This window comes from Anarhichas minor, unplaced genomic scaffold (assembly GCF_050575085.1).
Source record: "Anarhichas minor isolate MPS153535 unplaced genomic scaffold, ASM5057508v1 ptg000080l, whole genome shotgun sequence".
Lineage (NCBI taxonomy): Eukaryota > Metazoa > Chordata > Actinopteri > Perciformes > Anarhichadidae > Anarhichas > Anarhichas minor.
In genome coordinates this window covers 2806749-2825327 of record NW_027466526.1, presented here as the reverse complement: position 1 = coordinate 2825327, position 18579 = coordinate 2806749, and the positions used below count along the sequence as shown (strand labels likewise).

General features: G+C 40.2%; 1 protein-coding gene across 4 annotated transcripts in view; it reads right to left on the bottom strand.

Moving 5' to 3' along the window:
• Positions 1-18579, bottom strand: part of rbms3 (RNA binding motif, single stranded interacting protein) — a 101168-nt gene that overhangs the window by 3995 nt on the left and 78594 nt on the right. For 3 of the 4 annotated variants that reach the window (XM_076081478.1, XM_076081481.1, XM_076081479.1), the window contains exons 7-10: positions 12922-13028; positions 8211-8254; positions 4048-4144; positions 2508-2561 (exon numbers count right to left, since the gene is read on the bottom strand). In XM_076081478.1, coding sequence (XP_075937593.1) covers positions 2508-2561; positions 4048-4144; positions 8211-8254; positions 12922-13028 — 302 coding nt within the window. Of the gene's footprint in view, positions 1-2507; positions 2562-4047; positions 4145-8210; positions 8255-11829; positions 11853-12905; positions 13029-18579 lie in introns of all 4 variants that reach the window. The other variant, XM_076081480.1, reaches the window with a different exon arrangement.

Sequence of the window (18579 nt, the reverse complement as noted above, 5' to 3'; positions counted from 1 at the left end):
AAACACAGTCCTTAAGGCACTTCACTGTGTGTACTGTATAGGTGTGCTTGTGTCTGTGTGTAAATGTAGTTGTAGGAGTGCCTGCATGTGCTCCTCCTTTATTCCTGGGGAACTTCTTCATTTTTATTTCTCTAATTCTAACCTTTTAATTACAGTAATTCCTTTCTTTAGCAGCCGTGTGTCTACACTGTGTATCTGTGAAAGGATGTGCATTTGTCAGTGATTCACATAGAAACCCTCCCAAACATGTTAGAATCTCCAACTGTATGATGGAGTGATTAGCAGAGGCGTGATTGCGTGCAACAACCTAAATGTGTCAACGAGCGCACACCATTAATTGAAGTTACTAGTCATTAACCGAGGCGCAGCAGCGAGGAAGCCTCTGCTACCATAGGAACAGAATTAAGCCGCTGTGTCTCTCTCAGTCTCTCTCCCTGACGCAGCTTTAATTTGCCCAGCTCTTCTGGTTCCAGGAAATACAATGACTAGCCTTCGCCTTTGTTGTCTAACAGGGATTTTGACTATGCCGAGACAAGGCTAGGGAGCAGGCGCGCACAGCCCAGACATGCTTTTGCAGCAGTTGTTTTCTTTTCTTTGCTCTCGATTTATTCTTTGTAATCTCTTCTTTCCTCTCCTTTCCCTGTGCCTGCTTCTCCCCCCCTGTCCTCTCTCTGTCAAATGCACACAGTTCTCTTATTTTTCTATTTTCTCTTTCTCCTATCCCTTATTCCGTCCTCCCTTCTATGTCTCTCTGTCTTCTCCCAAGTCTTACGCAGTCTTATCAAGCGGTTTGCCAAATAATTAGACGGGACATTTGTTTGAAAACGCATTTACAGAAGGGTATTATCCTCTCTCACAGACATCATTTTAATCAGACGTGACAACAGAATGTTTTTCAGGAGTTGGCAGTTAGACACAAAGAGGAAAGCAGATAGGAAGAGAGAACTATAGAGAGGAGGACAACAGACTTTGGAACTAATTTAACTATTGTGATATTTGCTGGAATTCCTCAGTGCATGCCTGATATACCATATCTGTGCTGCCTCTATCTTCCACCCGCCTACAGCTGACAATTTCAATGGAGCATAACTGAATTTTACAGGTACAAAATAGTCAGCAGATGTTTCGAAGAAAACAACTTCTTACACTTGTGGTTAGATATAAATCTGGATGACTGATTTCTTTTTTTTTTCGAAGAGAAGCCAACTTTATTTTCCAGAAACATATGTATTGGTAAGGAGCTTGCAACTACAAAAATAAAATCTGAAATGTTCCCTATAAAATACTTTTTTACAGGGATAATCATTGATTTTTACTTCATATGAACCTTTTTCAGGACAGGTGCGTAATTAAATCACATGAGTATAAAAATTAAATGCATGTTTTACAGGCAAGTTAAAAATAATTCACTGTTAATAGAAAATTACCAATAGACGAGCAGAACCAGTGGAACTGTGAACTGCTGATGAATAAATGTTTAAGAGGTGATTAAGGTTTACGGTTCATCTGAAGCACTTTCAGGGTTATTGTGTGGTCCCAATATGAATCTATATTTCCTTATTCATTAAACCTGCTGGGAAATAATCAACCAGGTCTTTCACCTGCCAGACATGGCAACGATGTGTTCTTCCGACAATTAAAGAGAGGACTCTGTCCTGCATCTGGATAAAAGCAATTTCATGTTGTATGTTATGGTATCGTATGTCAGACAAACAATACGTCAGCATATAGGCTTCACCTTGAGCTCGGAGCAAAGCCTGTGGAGGCCTGCGGAGTTACTACAACCGCATACAGTCCCTGGCTAAAAGCAAGGAAACCTTGAAGTTTGTGTCAATGTTGTTTTTGTGTGTGAGTCAGTGCAAGAAAAGACAAAGGAGAATCTGCACATGAGTGTAGATTTGCTAGATTTGCTAATATGTGTGTGTATCAAAGTACAAATGTGATCAGTAGTTACATGTTAGTATTTACTGTAATATCAGTACAATGTATTCCACTACACTTGTGGAAGTCAGCTTTTTATCTGCAGTCTCATGTCAAACCAGCAGAGAGCAACCTTTTATTAGGGATTTTAGACTCTGTTCCGCTGAGCTCTGCGAGTTGCTCTAAGGAGGTTATTCAGCGGCTGATTCAGCAGGGTAAGACTCAGATGCAGGGTTTAAGTTTTTTTTTTCCTGCTCTGATATGGGTTTGGCTCTCACATGCTGCAATTGTTGGAAACTGTGTGTCATTTCTATTTTATTATTTGGCTTAATGCAATTTTTGCTCCATCATTTACATTGAAATATGAGAAAAAAATCTGTGGTGTTAAATACTGTTACAAAGAAATGATCTGAGCATAATTGCATAAAAGTCCTATGGTTTCTATGATGGATGACTTTTTAGCTTTTGTTTCATAGATCCTGAGGCAGCCAATATTACAGTGGAAAGTGCTGGAAAATGGAGGAAACGACTTCACTGGGGAGAGATAACATAAGACCAAAAAATATAGAGCTGGTTTAAAAACTTACTGTAGGTTGCATAACATACTGTTGATGATGTGGCATCCATGATGTACTCTGGACCTGTGGAGATGAAAGTACGAAGGTAGAAGCAAAGAGAGGAGATGAGAAGATGCAGCAAAGGTAGCGGTGCCAACAATTAAATCAGACACAACGAAGGAAATATAAATAAATAAGAGAAAATAAAGTACTTAAAGAAGGAGGGGATGGGGATGAGTAGGAGGATGCAAAAGAGAGGATTTTAGGTCAGGGAGAGATGAGAGGAAGGGGAAGATCAAAAAAAGATTGTTATAAGTGGTTAAAGAATTGAAAAAGAGAGAACATAAAGGACAATTGGAAGACGGCACGACAGGAAGGGAGCCAAAATGAGAAACCCAAAGAGGAGAGGAGAGAAAATTAATCATTAGCTCAAGTCTTTACAAGCCTATTTCAGAGCCTCAGTCCCCGCGGCAGTGTGTCCTAAAGAATATTACAGCCGTAACTGAGGGTCCACTATACAGTATGTTATGCTGTAATTATAAGAGGATATGAAGACCACAGAGAGCAATAGAGTCTAATAATTACTGCTTCACAGCGGAGGTTTCATCATCAAAGCCTGTCTTGGCCACAAATCACCACTTTCATCTCCTACTGCCCAACCCTTACAAGTCAAACAAGTCCCCAAAGGCCCCTTTGTCATATGTAAAATAATACATGCATGCATATAGTAATTATATAAGTGCATGTGTATGTTTGCATGTGTTTGCTTACCTGTGCCTGTCTATGGGGAGTTAACGTAATGCAAGGTAGGTTAATTCCTTTTTGTGTTTTCCTTTTAAAAGGCAGAATGTGACTGTGTCTCTGTGTGTAATTCTTCTCTGCCGAAGGTGTGTCTTTTGTCTTTCTCGTTTACAGCAGTGTTTCCTGCTCGAGAAAATCTGTGGGGGGGAAGGACTGGGTTTGTTTTAAAGTCTATGTGTTTGACAAACTGAGGATCAAGTACTGAGTCAATCTCTCGAAGAACTGCCGCTACATCGGCAACCATGCTTTGACATGAATTGGTATGGTTTGTGCGTGTGGAACAGAGAGGATGTGGCACATGGGAACAGAAAGAGACAAAAGAAAGATTTGTGCCAAAGAATGAAAGATCGATGGGAGGAGTGCTGCAGTATAAGCCTGTGTTTTAGCATTGTTAAGCTAAGAACTGTCTTGAATGGGGAGAGCTGATTTTATTTATGTGTTAGTCTTTCCTGAGAAAAGACAAGCTCCACTTGCTTGACCTGTATGGCAACAGTGAAACAAGTTATTAATACAAGCTTTTTTACATTTATTTTAAAACCAGAGACCAAGCTGCGCATGGGATCAACTGAAATTAATAATTACATATTCCAAAACCACTGGTCCCAATTAAATTAGTTAACGTAATATGAGGCGGCACTTATATTTTAGCTAAAGAGTTATTAATCTAAACACACAACTTCAAGATCTCCTTATGTTGCTTATCTTGGGTCCTTCCCGTATTTTTAAAGTGTGGGCTAACCCACCAAAACTTCAGAGAGGGTCCACACACCTGATATGTAGAGATGGGGGAAGCAGCGATGAAGGGTGTGATTGACGTCTGTGCAATCATCCGATTGGTGGAGATGCTGTATGGCGACGTGTAAAACCTACGAAGCAAACAAGAAAAAGGTTACGTTTTGATATTGCCGAACTTCCAAGCGGGGTAATGCTGAACCCAGAGCATGTTAACAGACGGTACAAAAATGCGACGTCAATCAAGAGGCTTCCTTGCACATACAGCTCTTTTTAGCTCTTCAGATGTAGCCACATGCAAAGGTGAAAATGAGCCTTTCGTACCTCTTTGTTTTCAACCACCCATTGCACTTCAAGACACCGCTGACAAAATGGATCAGACATCATCAAAGCTGTCATGGAAACAATACATTTTGCAGCTTCACTCTGTGCCACACCATCAAAGGCGTCTTCGAATGAGACTTGACACTTACCGGAGCACACATCATGTTACAAAGGAGTCTGCTCCACGACTATGCATGATAATGAATTATCGCCTTAATGTGTGAGTGGGTGAAATATCTCAATATTGTCCTTTATGTTCCAACCTACACATATTTCACTTAGTAGAGAAAGCTGCATCTGTAACATCTGCATTTATACTCTGTTTACGTCTCTCCCTTTGTTTGCCCTATCTCTTTTTTTCCCCCTTTCACCCCCTCAACCATGCAGCGGTAGAATGCGGTGGCTCGCAGTGCTTTATTTATCATTGTGTACCTGGAGAGGACATGTTTCATCCGCCAGGCCATGTTGCTGTGCCCGATCGATCCCAAAGTGCCCGTTGACTGAATAATGGAGAAAGGGAGGGGAGAAAGAGAGAGGCAGAGACAGAGAGGCCTCCCTTATCCATCTCTAACACAGCCACGATTGCATAAAAAGCTGATTTACCACAGATCATTGCTTAATTGGGGGAGAAGAGTTTTGAAAAATAAACACACTGTTGGTTTACTTTAAAAGGTATTTCAAACTACTACTGCCAAATATGACATTAATTAACAATTGCTGTGTTTCATTCATAAAGATCTGTATCACACATAACCAAATATCCAATCTATTCCTAGAACAACCAGGCTCGGTAACCAGCCGGATTTGGGGAAATATAGATGAATTGGTGCGACTCCACTTTGACAACACCACACATTTCATTTCAAAGGGGAAATAGGTTGCAGAGGTGGTCACCAGCTCTGTTATTGCTGTTTCACGTAACATTTGTTTGGTCAGTGAGAGCACAAGCAGTGTTGACCTCAGCTGCGAGATGCAAACCCTCAGGTATGTTTTAACTACTGCTGTCCTGGCCTTGTGGATGCAGTTGGTTTCCAACTGTCTGCGATAAGCTCCAGAGCGTGATTGTGCTTTACACGGACATCCAGCCTCCCTGTTGGATTATTATGTTCTACTTGGTGCTTTGAAACCTACGAAATAGTACATAAAGTGTATAGCGTCAATGGTTACTCCACAACACGTCACTGATCCTTAGCTCCAGAAAGACTCATCTCAGCATTATATATATATTTTATCTTGCCAAGGCTCAGCTCCATTAAAATAATACTAACACTAATAATAATCATCAGAATAATAACCATAACGATAATCAGAATATTAATATTAATAATACATTTGATTTTTGTATTCAACGGTGCCCTTTCATGGCAATGAAGGTCATCTCACAACACACAAGATCAACAAAACATAAGCAACAGAGCATACAGCAGCTCAGCAATGAGTTAAAGTGAGTTAGAGATGCAGTTGCTGCAGTTAAAGTGAAGTTTGAAGTTTAAAAAGATGGGTTTTAAGAGCAAATTTGAATTCTGCAATGGAGTCCAGAATGCAGATGTGAGGGGGAAGTGAGTCCAACGTTTTGGTGCAGCATAGCTTCATATTTAAAAAAATACAAAAAACTTAAACTTTATTATAATCGTCATAAACATTAATGTATGAAATTTAACTTTTGCATTTTACCCCCTGTCATATTGGGAGCAGTGGTCTGTTGAGAAGCGCCCAGGGAGCATTTAGGGGTTCTGTGGTCAGGGGCACATCGGCACACGTCCAGGATTGAACCGCCAACCTTATGGTTGCCACCCCATGAGCCACGATCACCCCAACCATAGGCTGTATGTCTGCATTTAATGACATATTTTGACCCATACGCTTGAGATTGAAAAGTTTGAACAGATATATAATGGATGGATCTAAGCTGGAGAAAGAACTGGAACATTTTTGTCCAAGTGGTGATCAGTGATAAGAAACAAAACAACACTTTGCTGATCATGTGGTGTGGATCCATCTTTCTGACTGTACAATTAATGTGTGGCTTGCATTAGATATACTGTATTACTGTCACTGATGAATACAAATGAAACACCGCAGCCAGGTTATTCAATATGCTTCTCTGATTGTGTTTATTGTATTTTTCATTAGAGTGATGTGCATTGAGAGAGAGAAATAGTCGGTAGAGGACAGATCCAAGGTTATTGATGGAGGCTATTAGCCCTGAGCAGTACGTTGTCAATGGGGACTCCAGCACGGCTGTTTAAACAATACAATAAAACATGTAATTGCGAACAGCGAATTACTACGGGATTGAATTTAAAACCCCGCTGTGTATCCCTGGTGTGACCTATCTGCACTGTCAAGAGTTGGCCCTGAAAAATTAGCGAATGATTTAGTGCCGACCTCAGTGACTTTACAGCCGAGAAATGTGGAGGAGCATGCTAAAATATATATATATGTGTGTATGTGTGTGGGCAGGAGAAACAGAGGATAGAGAAGACAGATAGTAAGGCAGAGTGAGAGAGGTAAGAACAGAGGCAAGGAAAAGGAGAGAGAGGAGGGAGAAACAATAGGACAGCAAACAGACCATGCAGAGAGGAGGCAGGAGATTAAGAAAAAGCGAGCCAGAGAAAGTCTCCCTGATAAAAGAAAGGGCAGGCTATAAGCCAAAGCAGTCTGGTTGGTTAGGACACATGTTTCCAATAACATCAGATTGGCATCAGATCCTAGAAACTAGCCGTCCTCAAGCTTGGAAAGACTCGCAAACCTGTAATTGATTCGTAGTTCCTACCCTTCCCCTCTCCTTGGGCTGACTTTATTTTTGCCTCTGCCCTCCTCTTGACCCCGCCCGGCCCTCCCTTTTTATTCAACCCCATTCCCTCCCTGCTTTTTTCGTCTCTAATTAGCCGCATTAGCATTTCACAGTCATTTAGCTCTTCGCCGGAAGGAGCTCCGATGACCTCGGAAGAGAGGTCAAGGGGGGCTTAAAACACTGCAAGTGCACAGATGCTCACGTGTGAGCATGCATTTACACAGTCACGAGCATGCGCACATAAACAAAAGACACCAGAGATGAGTTAAAGTAAAGCATCCGCTTGGAAATAGAGAATAGGAATAAGAAGAAGAAAGGGACTTAGACAACAACACGTAGAAGAAGTGGAAGAGAGTAGAGTCGAAAACTATTGCAATACATTTTTGATGAGGTCAGACAAGCAAAAGATTGACTGGTCTAAAGGTTGTATAAAGAAGGTAAAGGGAATTCAAATGTGGAGAGCAGGAGGAGGAGAAGAGAAACGTAGAGCTGGAGGGAAGCGTCTCCTGGGATCTCATCACCAGCAGCATTCCTAGCAGACAGGACCGATCTCCAATTTCCCCTGAAACAGGCAGACACTCTCTGCATTCAGCCCGAGAGAACTGCAGATCGCCTCAGCTGACGAAAGTCTTACAACGGCACTGCAACACCGCCCAACTTCCCCGTCTGCAATCAAAACCTACAAGTCTGACAGCTTGTATGCATAGGTGCATAAATAAATACCCCATCTGCACCAAACAGATGTGAGAACAAGGGCAAGAGCGCGCAGCAGGGTAAGACAAAGAGCGTGTGTGTGTGTGTGTGTGTGGGTTAATGATCCGCGTGTCCTGTACCTGTTTGGATATGTGTGCATGTTTGTGGACTGCTCATTTGCATGCAAGTGCTCTTGTGCATATTAGTGGCTGATGTGTGTTCATCGTTGCAGCTTTGCTGGTGTGGCAAGGTGGACGGTTTGTGAAGGGCTCATAAACAGGTGCTTTACAAATATTTTGCACGGAACGTGCGTCAAAAGCAAAGTTTGCAGACATCTGAAGTTGTAGACAACGTTTGTAAATCTGAGAAGAAACTCATCCACCTACCCATTCTGCATCGCGGAGGGATCATACGTCAATGCCATACCACTCTGGAGGAAGAGATAAAGAGAGAAATATATACACAACGAAAGGTTAAAATACTTCATATTCCTTTTAAATCATTTGTGTTTTTCTCTTGTTACGATACTGCGGTGTAAATGATTATTTGATGGTGTAAACTGACAGCAATATTGCCTCTGACGAATGGTCAAGCCAATGAAGGTAATGAATTGAGAGGGAGGGAGGCAGCAGAGAGGGAAAGTAGAATGATTCGTGATGTAAAATAAAACAATTAAATCAAAAGCTTTGACTTATATTCACCAATATAAACAAGTGAGTGGGATACGAAGACCTGCTAAATAAAGAACAATTGACGATGTCCACAGCAGTACAAAACTCTCAAATGAGCCAGTTAAAACCACACATGTATAATAAAATCATTCTGCATGAATTGGTATGAGCTTGTGGAGCACTTAAAACTGTAATTATCATGTTCAAAAATATCCACAGCTACAGTAAAATAACCAAAAAAGGGACATTAAGGGAGGATGTACAGCCCCGCTGTGTGTGTCCTGGTTCAACACGCTCAGAATACATGGAATGATAAGAAATGTCTTGAATGGACTCCCTTTCTACAAATGCCACGAACACCTCTTTCCAAACCAAATGTGGGAAAGAATGTTGTTCACTTCACTTGCATTTAACAACTTGAAGGGGTATTCAGAGGTGGAATATATATGCACACAAAGTCAATACAAAAAGTTTGAAGTTATTTCCTATTTTCCAATTTTATAGCTTTGTGAATGCACAAAGGAGCAGAAGTGAGACAATCTGGAGGAGAAAGAGAGTAACCTGCTTAGATTTGAAATCAGTCTTTCTGAGCAGTCACACACACATTTGGTGCATGTTGTCACAGCAAACATCTGTACTGTCAGTCAAGTAACTGAACTAATCAGTCAAAACGAGCCCAAACTTTATTTCACTGACAACCGGCAACTCGCTCAAAAAAACTCTCACAGTTTGGGAGACAATTGTAAATAGGGAGCTGTTTTTAACATTCTGAACATGAATATAGCAGCAAACAACTATTTGCCATGTAAAGATATAGTGCAGTAATGTCTATTATATTGTCTGTGTGTGTTTTTTATCCAAGCTCCTCATTGCTTCGTTGATATATCCGGGCTGGGGGCGCATGCTTTTAGTGCATGTTAGTGCATGTTAGCCTGCCGCTCTGCACTGCTCTCAGGTGGCGATTACAGCTGATAACGCCGTCCTGACCAACATCGTCATCACAGAAGCATAGCACACACCCTCCGGTTGCCCCACAGGTAAACACTGTTAGCTCTGTCAGAACCTTTACCGTAGTTTGCACCGTTGGCATTGTTTGCACTGTTAGTGCTGTTAGCACTGGTTGCTATGAGCCGCCGACTCGCCGTCAACATTTTGAGAGCCGTTGAGTGGCAATCGAAATGCTCCCATCTCGGATCTTGCAATGTTAATGTTGTGATCCAGTTTTCATCTCGTTTTTTGCTTATCATGACCATTTTAAAATATCGATCGACGACACATTGTTTCACCTCAACTAAAGGAAGTGCCATTCTGTTATTTTCCTATAGCAATAGCCACCAGTCCCAGGGCTCACATATTTCTACTCTAAATATGAATGAACAGGATAAGGTTCTTCTGCAGTATATCCTATCAGTATAGGAAGAAACTCAAAGCTACAAGAGTGTATTTTACTCGCTAAGTATTCTCTGTCCCTCCTCAACTCCATTAAATATCGCCAACTGTTTATCATTAAGTGACAGTTCAGTGACTCTCAGAATGTTTTTTTATCTGTTTCACTACCCTATCATGTGCAAATAAATGAGACTGTGAACTTTGAAACAGATCTTCATCCACTGAGCTGCCTCTTGGCAATGCCGGAACAAACAGAAAGCATCAATAGTTGTTTTAATCCTCTAATCATTAACTGTATCACTGCCCTCACCAGACCCTTCATCTGCAGCCCCAAGACAAGTCATTGGGACTTGTTCTTTATTCCACACAAGTCTCTTCTCTCCAAATTGGCACATGAGTTAAAAGTTTGCCCTGATGCTGAACTCTGCTGCCATGTTAGTTTTTTCTCTAAAAAATGTTTCCAGCAATGTTTGGGGGAATAAATCTGCACACAAGCAATAAAAATGAGTGCCAGAGATTGATGACATCAAATAGCAAAAATGAATCATTCCAAAGCCCAGGATTCCTTTTCATACCAACTCTTAAACAAACATCTGATTTAAAGTAGGTAAAATCTACATTACACATACACAACAATCCTGGTGTTCACCTTCAGATCAATTTGTATTCAACACTGGGTCCCTTGAATTGTCTTTTTGAACAGGAGACTTCAGAGTAAGAGGAGATCAGCTCTATGAAGCATCTTGATGCGCCATGTCCTCCAAGTTTCCTTCATCTAACAGCAAAGACTGGAAAGACATTTCTCACTGCTGCATTGTGCCAGCATTAGTGCATGAAAGTGTACGTTTAGAGATGTACCACTCATCTAACTCTCTGTGTGTGCAGTCACGATGTATCCTCCAGGATGCATTATTGAATGAACCTACCAGGAACAGGCCCAGGGGCCCAAAGAGTCAGGGGGCCCCTGGAACCCGAGCATCTGTTTGAAGTTATTGTAATATCTCTTGTTGGAAAGTCAATCAAACGACTACAAAGAGATGAAAAACAACTACAAAGACATCTAGAGACAACTATAAAGAGACACAACATTACTATGGAGACACAAAGACTTCAAAGAGACACAAAACCTCCTCAAACAAAACTACACAGAACAACTACAAAGAGACATAAAATTACTACAGAGAGACTTTTGTTGGAAAGTCAATGAAATGACTACTTAGAGATGCAAAACAATGACTAAGAGACATAAAATGACTAAAAGAGACACAAAACGACAACCAAGAGATACAAATACTCCACAAAGACTACTACAATGAAAGAAATAACAGCTACAAAGAGACAGAAGATTACAACAGAGATTTCTGTTGGAAAGTCAATCAAACAACTACAAAGAGTTACCACAAAGCACAAAGATGATTACAGAGAGACACAACATGCTTGTATGTGTATCCTGTGTGTGTTTCTCTGCAGAAATATTATGTGTGCGTGATTGTACGTGTAGCATGTGCTCATGTCACAGTCCCAAGGTCAGACTCATTTAGGAGTGAGCGGTTCTGGGAGATTAGGGTCAGCTGACTGAGTGTGAGGACGCAGTGAGGCCCCTCAAAGCCCCTCCGCGGCCAGATGCCTCTATTAGTCGGCCTGGACTCGGAGACCTGGCACAGACAAATCCATAAACCCCTGAAGAGATGCTTTTCCTCAGCAAGGCCAAGTGGGGCTTGTCAGGACTTGGGAACTGACAAATGAATCCCACTGAAAATCCCACTGAGCATTTATTTTAAGACCAGCTGACAATTCACAAATGTTGACAATAGCCAACAGGATCGCACTGGAGCCTCTAATGTTAACTAAGCCCTGATGTTATTTAGCATTCTTTGCTTTCACAAAAAACAACAAGTGCAATCTGTGCCTGCTACACACATGAAGGCCATGCACATACTCTGGCATCCTGTTTTTGTCGCGGCGGCTCTTCTCTTAGCGCACAGTTGTTTCAGCCTGGTTCCATTTCGTTCCACTTCACCACTCTGCTCTTTCCCCACCTCCAAGTAACGCGAATGTTGGGAAACTGTTCAAAACTGCACTGGGTGCGTGGGTGGCGACATTATTATTCGCTTTCCCTTGTTCTGTAAATTAAAGCTTTGGTATCGACACTAACAACTGCTGAACTCCCTACATTGTGCAACAGTCAATCTGCTTTCAATCCGCTGCACAAGGTTTCATTTTGTCTGAAGATGACAGACTGGAGGTGGGAGTTTCAACAAAAGAAAAAAACAACTTGCCATTTGGGTTTTGCAGAATCGTTGTACTTTAAATTGAACAACCTTCATACATGCCAGCTTTCATACTGTCAGCAGCATCTCTATTTTGGCCTACAGTATGTTATTGGAAATGAAAGCTGATAATGACCCCGTAGGGGGGCCTGTCAAGTTATTTAAACGTGGTTATAAATTGTGAATAAGAAACTGATGTCAAAGGGAACATGAGCCAGATATTCAAAGTTTATGAAAAACACGATCTTTTAGACCTTCTGTAATGTTTCTGTGAAGCAGCTGTCGACGCTGAGCTGTGAAATGCTGCAGTACAATCTGTTGTACTGTGTGTGTTATTTCATTCTCACCTCTCCGATTATTATGATAAGATCACTGTTGTGCTTTTGCTAGAAAGCAGAGAAGGAAAAGGTTTAGAAGAGGTTTTGGATATACTATACTCGTACTTGTGATTAAGTTAAAATAACACTTGAATTAACTTAATTATTTCCTCTTAAAAACCCTCTAAGCAGACACGGTATACTCATTCTGACTGTGAGAAATTAGAGGCTACTGTAGATTTAGAAAATGTCTGATGCGGCATTATTCAGCCCGAGTAAAAATCCTATGTTGCTTTCTTTTATTGTGGCAGAGGGTAAAAAGGATTATGTTGATGACAAACTGATTGAAAGACATGGTTATTGTGTTCAAATGTGCCTTTTCTACTCTGTTGAAGGGGATCTTTTACGATGGTTACTGTTGATGTGTGTTTGACGATTGAATGCACTCACCTCTCCTTCCCGTGTCCACGGTCGGCCATTCTGGGGATACTTCACCTGGGTTTGCCTCTTCTTCTGGCCTCCGTCAGCAAACTTGCACAGCAAAGGCTCTGCAGGGGCTACAGAGTGAGTCAGACAGAGAGGACAAACACAGAGATGGATTAATCATCTTAATAGCGGGAAAAAGTAAAATTTCCTGCATCAGGTGAAGAGTTACATTTCAAAGATAAGATTTAAATACAGGGTGTTATGCTGTGGCTTGAACAGAAACATAACATAAATCAACTGGACCTGAAAACAGCCCCTTAGCTCTTACATTTATCTCTTCCACCCCTAATCCAAACATCAAAACAACAGCAGTTATCGCACCATCTCTACAAGCCCTTTAACCACACTTCGACAAAAGCAGCCTTGACGTGGAAACAAAGCCACAGGCTAATCATCAAAGCATGGTGAGCGTGGTTCAAACGACAAACCAAACCAGCGTATACTTAAAACGCTAAATAACTCAACACAGCTTGACCTCGGGCCATAGACCGCAATTGTGATTGCTCCAAAGACAACATATCCCTTTTCTGGACCAGAGAAAGAAGAAAGCCTTGATTACAAATAGGATTAGCTGAGTGTGACCCCCCATACAAAAGTTCAACACATTCTAACTTGAACCTGATAGGCAGCAGCCCTCAAAACCCTACAGGCCTCTGAAATAGCAGGAAGTGCCTGAATTGGTGCAGGAGTCTGCAGAAGAGGATAAAAGGCTTTGTTGTGTTTCAATTTATTATTAAAAGCATAGCTTTAGAATTTGTTTAAAAGCAAGAAAGTGTGAATAATGGCTTCTATTTCTGGGAAATGCTTCAGCAACAGCAAGACTCCACAAACACAATAAAAAGCACCATCTTAACTTAAAGAAGAAAACTAAGAGAAGACATTATGGTGGCTTTTGTAGTCACATATTCATACATATTGAATCACCATGGATCAAAGTAAAGACCGCCCTCTTGGTTACTAAAATCTACAGGGAGCATTTATCTAATGTTGGGTTCAGTTTCCCTCCAAGGAAAGAACTACGAATCAATTAGATGATAATGAAACAAAGATTTTTAACTGGCGATCGCAGAAGATGCTTAGAAACCCTCAGCAAATCATAATAACAGCATGTTCAAATAAAAGGGAATTCAAATGCCATTCAGATGTTGACATTATAAAGACCTACACTGCGATTGCAGCAGTGGAACGCTGTCAAACCAACAAGTGTTCTCTGCAAGCCCTGATTCAGTTTTATAAAGACAACCCTTGACCCTGAAATTAAATAAGCCACCTACTTGTATGCACTGCCTCTCACTTGTTACTTTAATATGTCCACCAAGGCATGTTTGAGTCACTGACTGCATCTTAAAAGATGCTATTAGCTGGCACTCGTGTCTCATTTAACTGGCAATGATTTCCAACTGCAGAGAAAGTCCAATTCTCATTACTGTGTGTAGCTTAGAAATAAATGAGTTCTTAGAAGACATGGAATTCTATGAACTAGCGAAGGTGATATCATCATCACGCTGGTACAGATTCACACACTATGAAATCCAAAAAGAAACTACGCAATTACCTCACCTACTTCAAGAAAAATGATTCTTCATCTCAGTAAACTGAAAAATGAGAAGCGGTGTTCTCAGCGGAGAAACACATTCAGAGCTCAAGGTTGAGACGAGAGTTATTTGGAATGCCTGGGGCCTGAATTGGTACTCCAAAGGTAAGTAGACGGAGCAACACAGAGCTGCATGATTATACTGCATTTAGGAATACTTTGTCATTATACTGTTGTAACTTGATTTTTATATGAATAACCTCTGTTATAGTCCCTCTCCTTCCCTATTCATCTTTCTCAATCACTCCCCTTCTCTCTCTTTTCTTTTAGCCACTCTGCTCAATGCATTCATATACATTTGGTAAACAGTCCTGTGTGTGGGTGTATGTGTGATGTGTGCGTGTATCATTATGTCTCACTGCAAAACTCAGCGTAGTTTCCTCATGAAAAACAAGAGCTTGGCCCAGAAGGAAATTAAAAACATTGGCCAAGAATTACATGCGATGGATGTTTTTAAATCAAAATGGACAACAAACCCAGAGGAGATATGATGTGGTGAAAGACACATTGGTCACTTTAGCAGAGGGAAGTTATTGAAGTGGCTAAGGCTATGAAAAAAATATGACGGTACTGTCTATTGCTCAGCGTTATCAACTCACTTACTAAAAGCCTCTTTAAAGCATTCCTGCTTGTGTTTCTATGGTATCAAAGTAACCGTGAAGATTGGCTAGATTAGTCCAATAATGCTCAGTTTCATCTATAATGTCGCTCCCAATCATTGTCTATAGAGCGCTTCCACACTTTATACTTGTTGATAGCACCAATTTGAGTTTTAGCACTCCAGTTTTTGGATTTGGGAGAATTTTATTCTTGTTTACTATTATTTCTGGACTGTCTTAGATCATAGGAATGACATGTGTCAATTTACAAAAAATTGGCATAGTTCCCCTTTAGAAACCATAGCACTTGTCGAGAACATTTTGTTATTCTTTGTTGTGCAACACTGATGTTTGCATAGCTGTAATGAAAGGATGCATGAAAAGAGAAATGCAGAGGTGGGAAAGAAGACTGAAAACTCCACAGCATCTGTTTCCAAAGTAGCAACAATCTGAACGCAAGTAACTGTGCTGAAACTATTGCTTCTTTTTTTTTACGTTCACTCAACCTTAATAGTTCCTCGGTCACCTGAAAGTATTGTCCCCAGAGCTGGGACTAAGGCCAGAATAACTAAATTCAGATTTGATTTACTGGTCGAAATGTTTCTGAAATGGTTCTTGGGAGTTCCCTTGGTGACTATTAATGTTAATTCTTGAGACTTTAGCAAAACCTCTAGTGATACGTATACGTATGTAGAGCTTCCATGAGTTAGGCATAGGTTGAATCCATATTTGGTAATAATGGGCGAGATGAAAACAGGACTATTATTCATACAAAATTGTTTCAAATTCTAATTTTCAAGAATTTCAAGTATTTTTAGAATAGTACTAGGTTCAGAATATGCTAAAAGATATATTTAAAAATGCTGTGGGCAGCATTTAATTGTCAGGTTTATAGGAAAAGGATAGAATGTATTCATTCCCTCACAAAGTTAATTGATGTGTGTTTATTTGCGTGATAAATGATTGCAACTTCATAAGTATGAGAATCGGTGTGTCACAAGGACACACACACAGACTGCATGTTGTTTTCTGTTGCTGTTTTGTTTTACTGGCGTGACAGACAGAGAAAGCCACATTGTCGACGTCTGACAACTTGTCAAGTTTATAGTCAGGACGCTCTCTTCTTCCTCTTCTCTAAAGTGCCACACAACGATAGAAACAACTCCTGCTGATCCAAAACAAGTGTTCGTCCTCTGTATTTGCAAGAAAAAGGATACCTCTATGTTTTGAATTGAATCTGTTATTCTTATGCACCAAGCATATCACAGAGACAGCAAAAGGTTTGTGTTTTTGGACTTGAGTGACATGAAAAACTGGCGCCTTTTAATGTTAGAATTAGTGATAAAAAGGTGCTAAGTAGTTGATCCTAAGAGAGCAAAATAAAAATGTCAGTTCCCATGTTGGACAGTTGCTGCTAAATTGAATTCACGTCCTTTATGCCCCTCATATGGACGTCCAGTGAGAAAAGCATGCAACATGATAACAGAGGGAAGTTTCTGTGGAGAGCAGACATAAAAATGCACATACACAACAATGTTGCTGCAATCTGTTTTTGTACGAGAGCTCCAGACAGTTAACGCTGGTCCAGTGCTATGGTCCAGTGTTTACATGCACAAACACACCTACACACACACACATATACATCAATATTTTTTCAATATTTTGGTTGCCGTGGTGCATCTGGAGCTTGGATTTAGTGTTTTTCAGACACTGCTGCAGGTGGCCAATATTTAGTTGGGCAGGACATTTGGACAGGCCCATGAAGGGAAAAAGTTGTGTTTCTTTTTTTTTCTATAGATGCCACATTCTCGGTTACATGGCGTTTAATCCTATTATTATTTAAATCTGACAAATCTGTCAGATTATACTGTCATGGCATCTCACAATACCGTCATAATAACATAAAATACAGAGACAAAGTGTTTAAGCTGTAGCTTAAGACAGCAAGATAATTGAAATAAAAGAATGACTTGTAGGATTAGCAAAAAAATATGTTTGATGTGTGTATGTGTCAGTTTATGACTGTGTGCATGTGCTCCTATTTGAGAGGAAGGGAAGTCGATGTTTTTAATAAAACTAATATTTTATGTATTATTTGAATTAATCATTTTTGGTATTTGCCCCAACAGAGCAAATGTAGGGTGAATCAAGTAAAATAATGTAACATGACTTTCACTTTTAGTCTTTAGCAGTATGTGTGTGTAGTACTATAGTTCAATATTAATATCAGGTCATGTAAAGACACATCAAAAATCCTTTTATTCATAAGATATTGTGTATTTCTCTGAGGGAGAATATTCATTCACAGGCACAGTGATAAATGACATAAATACAGATGATGATAATGACAAAATTAGCGAATGTTATTTATTCCTATGAGTGAAACTTAGTCGCAACACAATCACGCGGCAACAACAACAGCAAAGCCTCCAGAGACGAGATTACCTGTCTGCTCAGACTGGTGCATCGAATTAATTATTCAGCTTGCTTTCACAGTTGCATTACTACAATCTGTTGCATTTCACAAGAGGGCTTTAAAGGGAAGAAGGACATTTTTAATTGTCAGTTTGACCCCTGCTGCTCACACTCTTGCTGCTCTGTAACACAAAGTGATGAATTCATGATGAATTTGGGCACAGCTGTGTCTGCCCCCTAAAATGCGTCACTTTTGGGCATGTCAAGTTAATTAACATTGTCTGAACCAAATATATGGACATCTAAATAGTTCAGATATGTAAATTCTTAGTAAACAGGACATGGAGTTGAAGAAATGAAATTCAGTCCAAATCGAATGAGCAAAAATGATTGCTACAGTCACGCATTAATCGATCTTTGTTGCCTCTAGCGCAACAATATCCCCTTCTTTCAGTGTTTTTCTTCAGGTAAGGAGTTTGTGTGGAAAATCCAAACATCATTGCTTAGTTTGCAGAGTAAAACGCTGCACCGTGCAGACAACTGCTCAGGTCGGGCTGCTTACTGGATCTTCACCGTAACAGAAAGCAGGCACATCGAAGAGAGAACGAGTGCTTTTTTTTTGTTCTATTAAGTTTATACTGTTGTCACATTTGATCACAAACCTGGTTTGTTATTCATAAAGGTCTTTTTCTAATCTTTTTATTACCTAGGTGGGCAGAAATAAAGACATCTTCATTGATTTAGCGAGTAACAGGAGCAATTTACCACATGCACACCGCTGCACCGTGCAGACACATGCTTTGTTGTTTCACATATTCTAGTATGAAACCACATAAAATGTCCATGTATTGATCCATAAACATCATAATATATCGTTGATTGAGGCTATACATGTATTCATCTTTCAAAATATCAAACACTAACATAAAAATAATCTATTTAAATCATGCCGATTCTTTAAAGTTTCAAATTGAATCTGAATTTCTTGCTTTTGCTTTGCAGCAAAATGGGCTT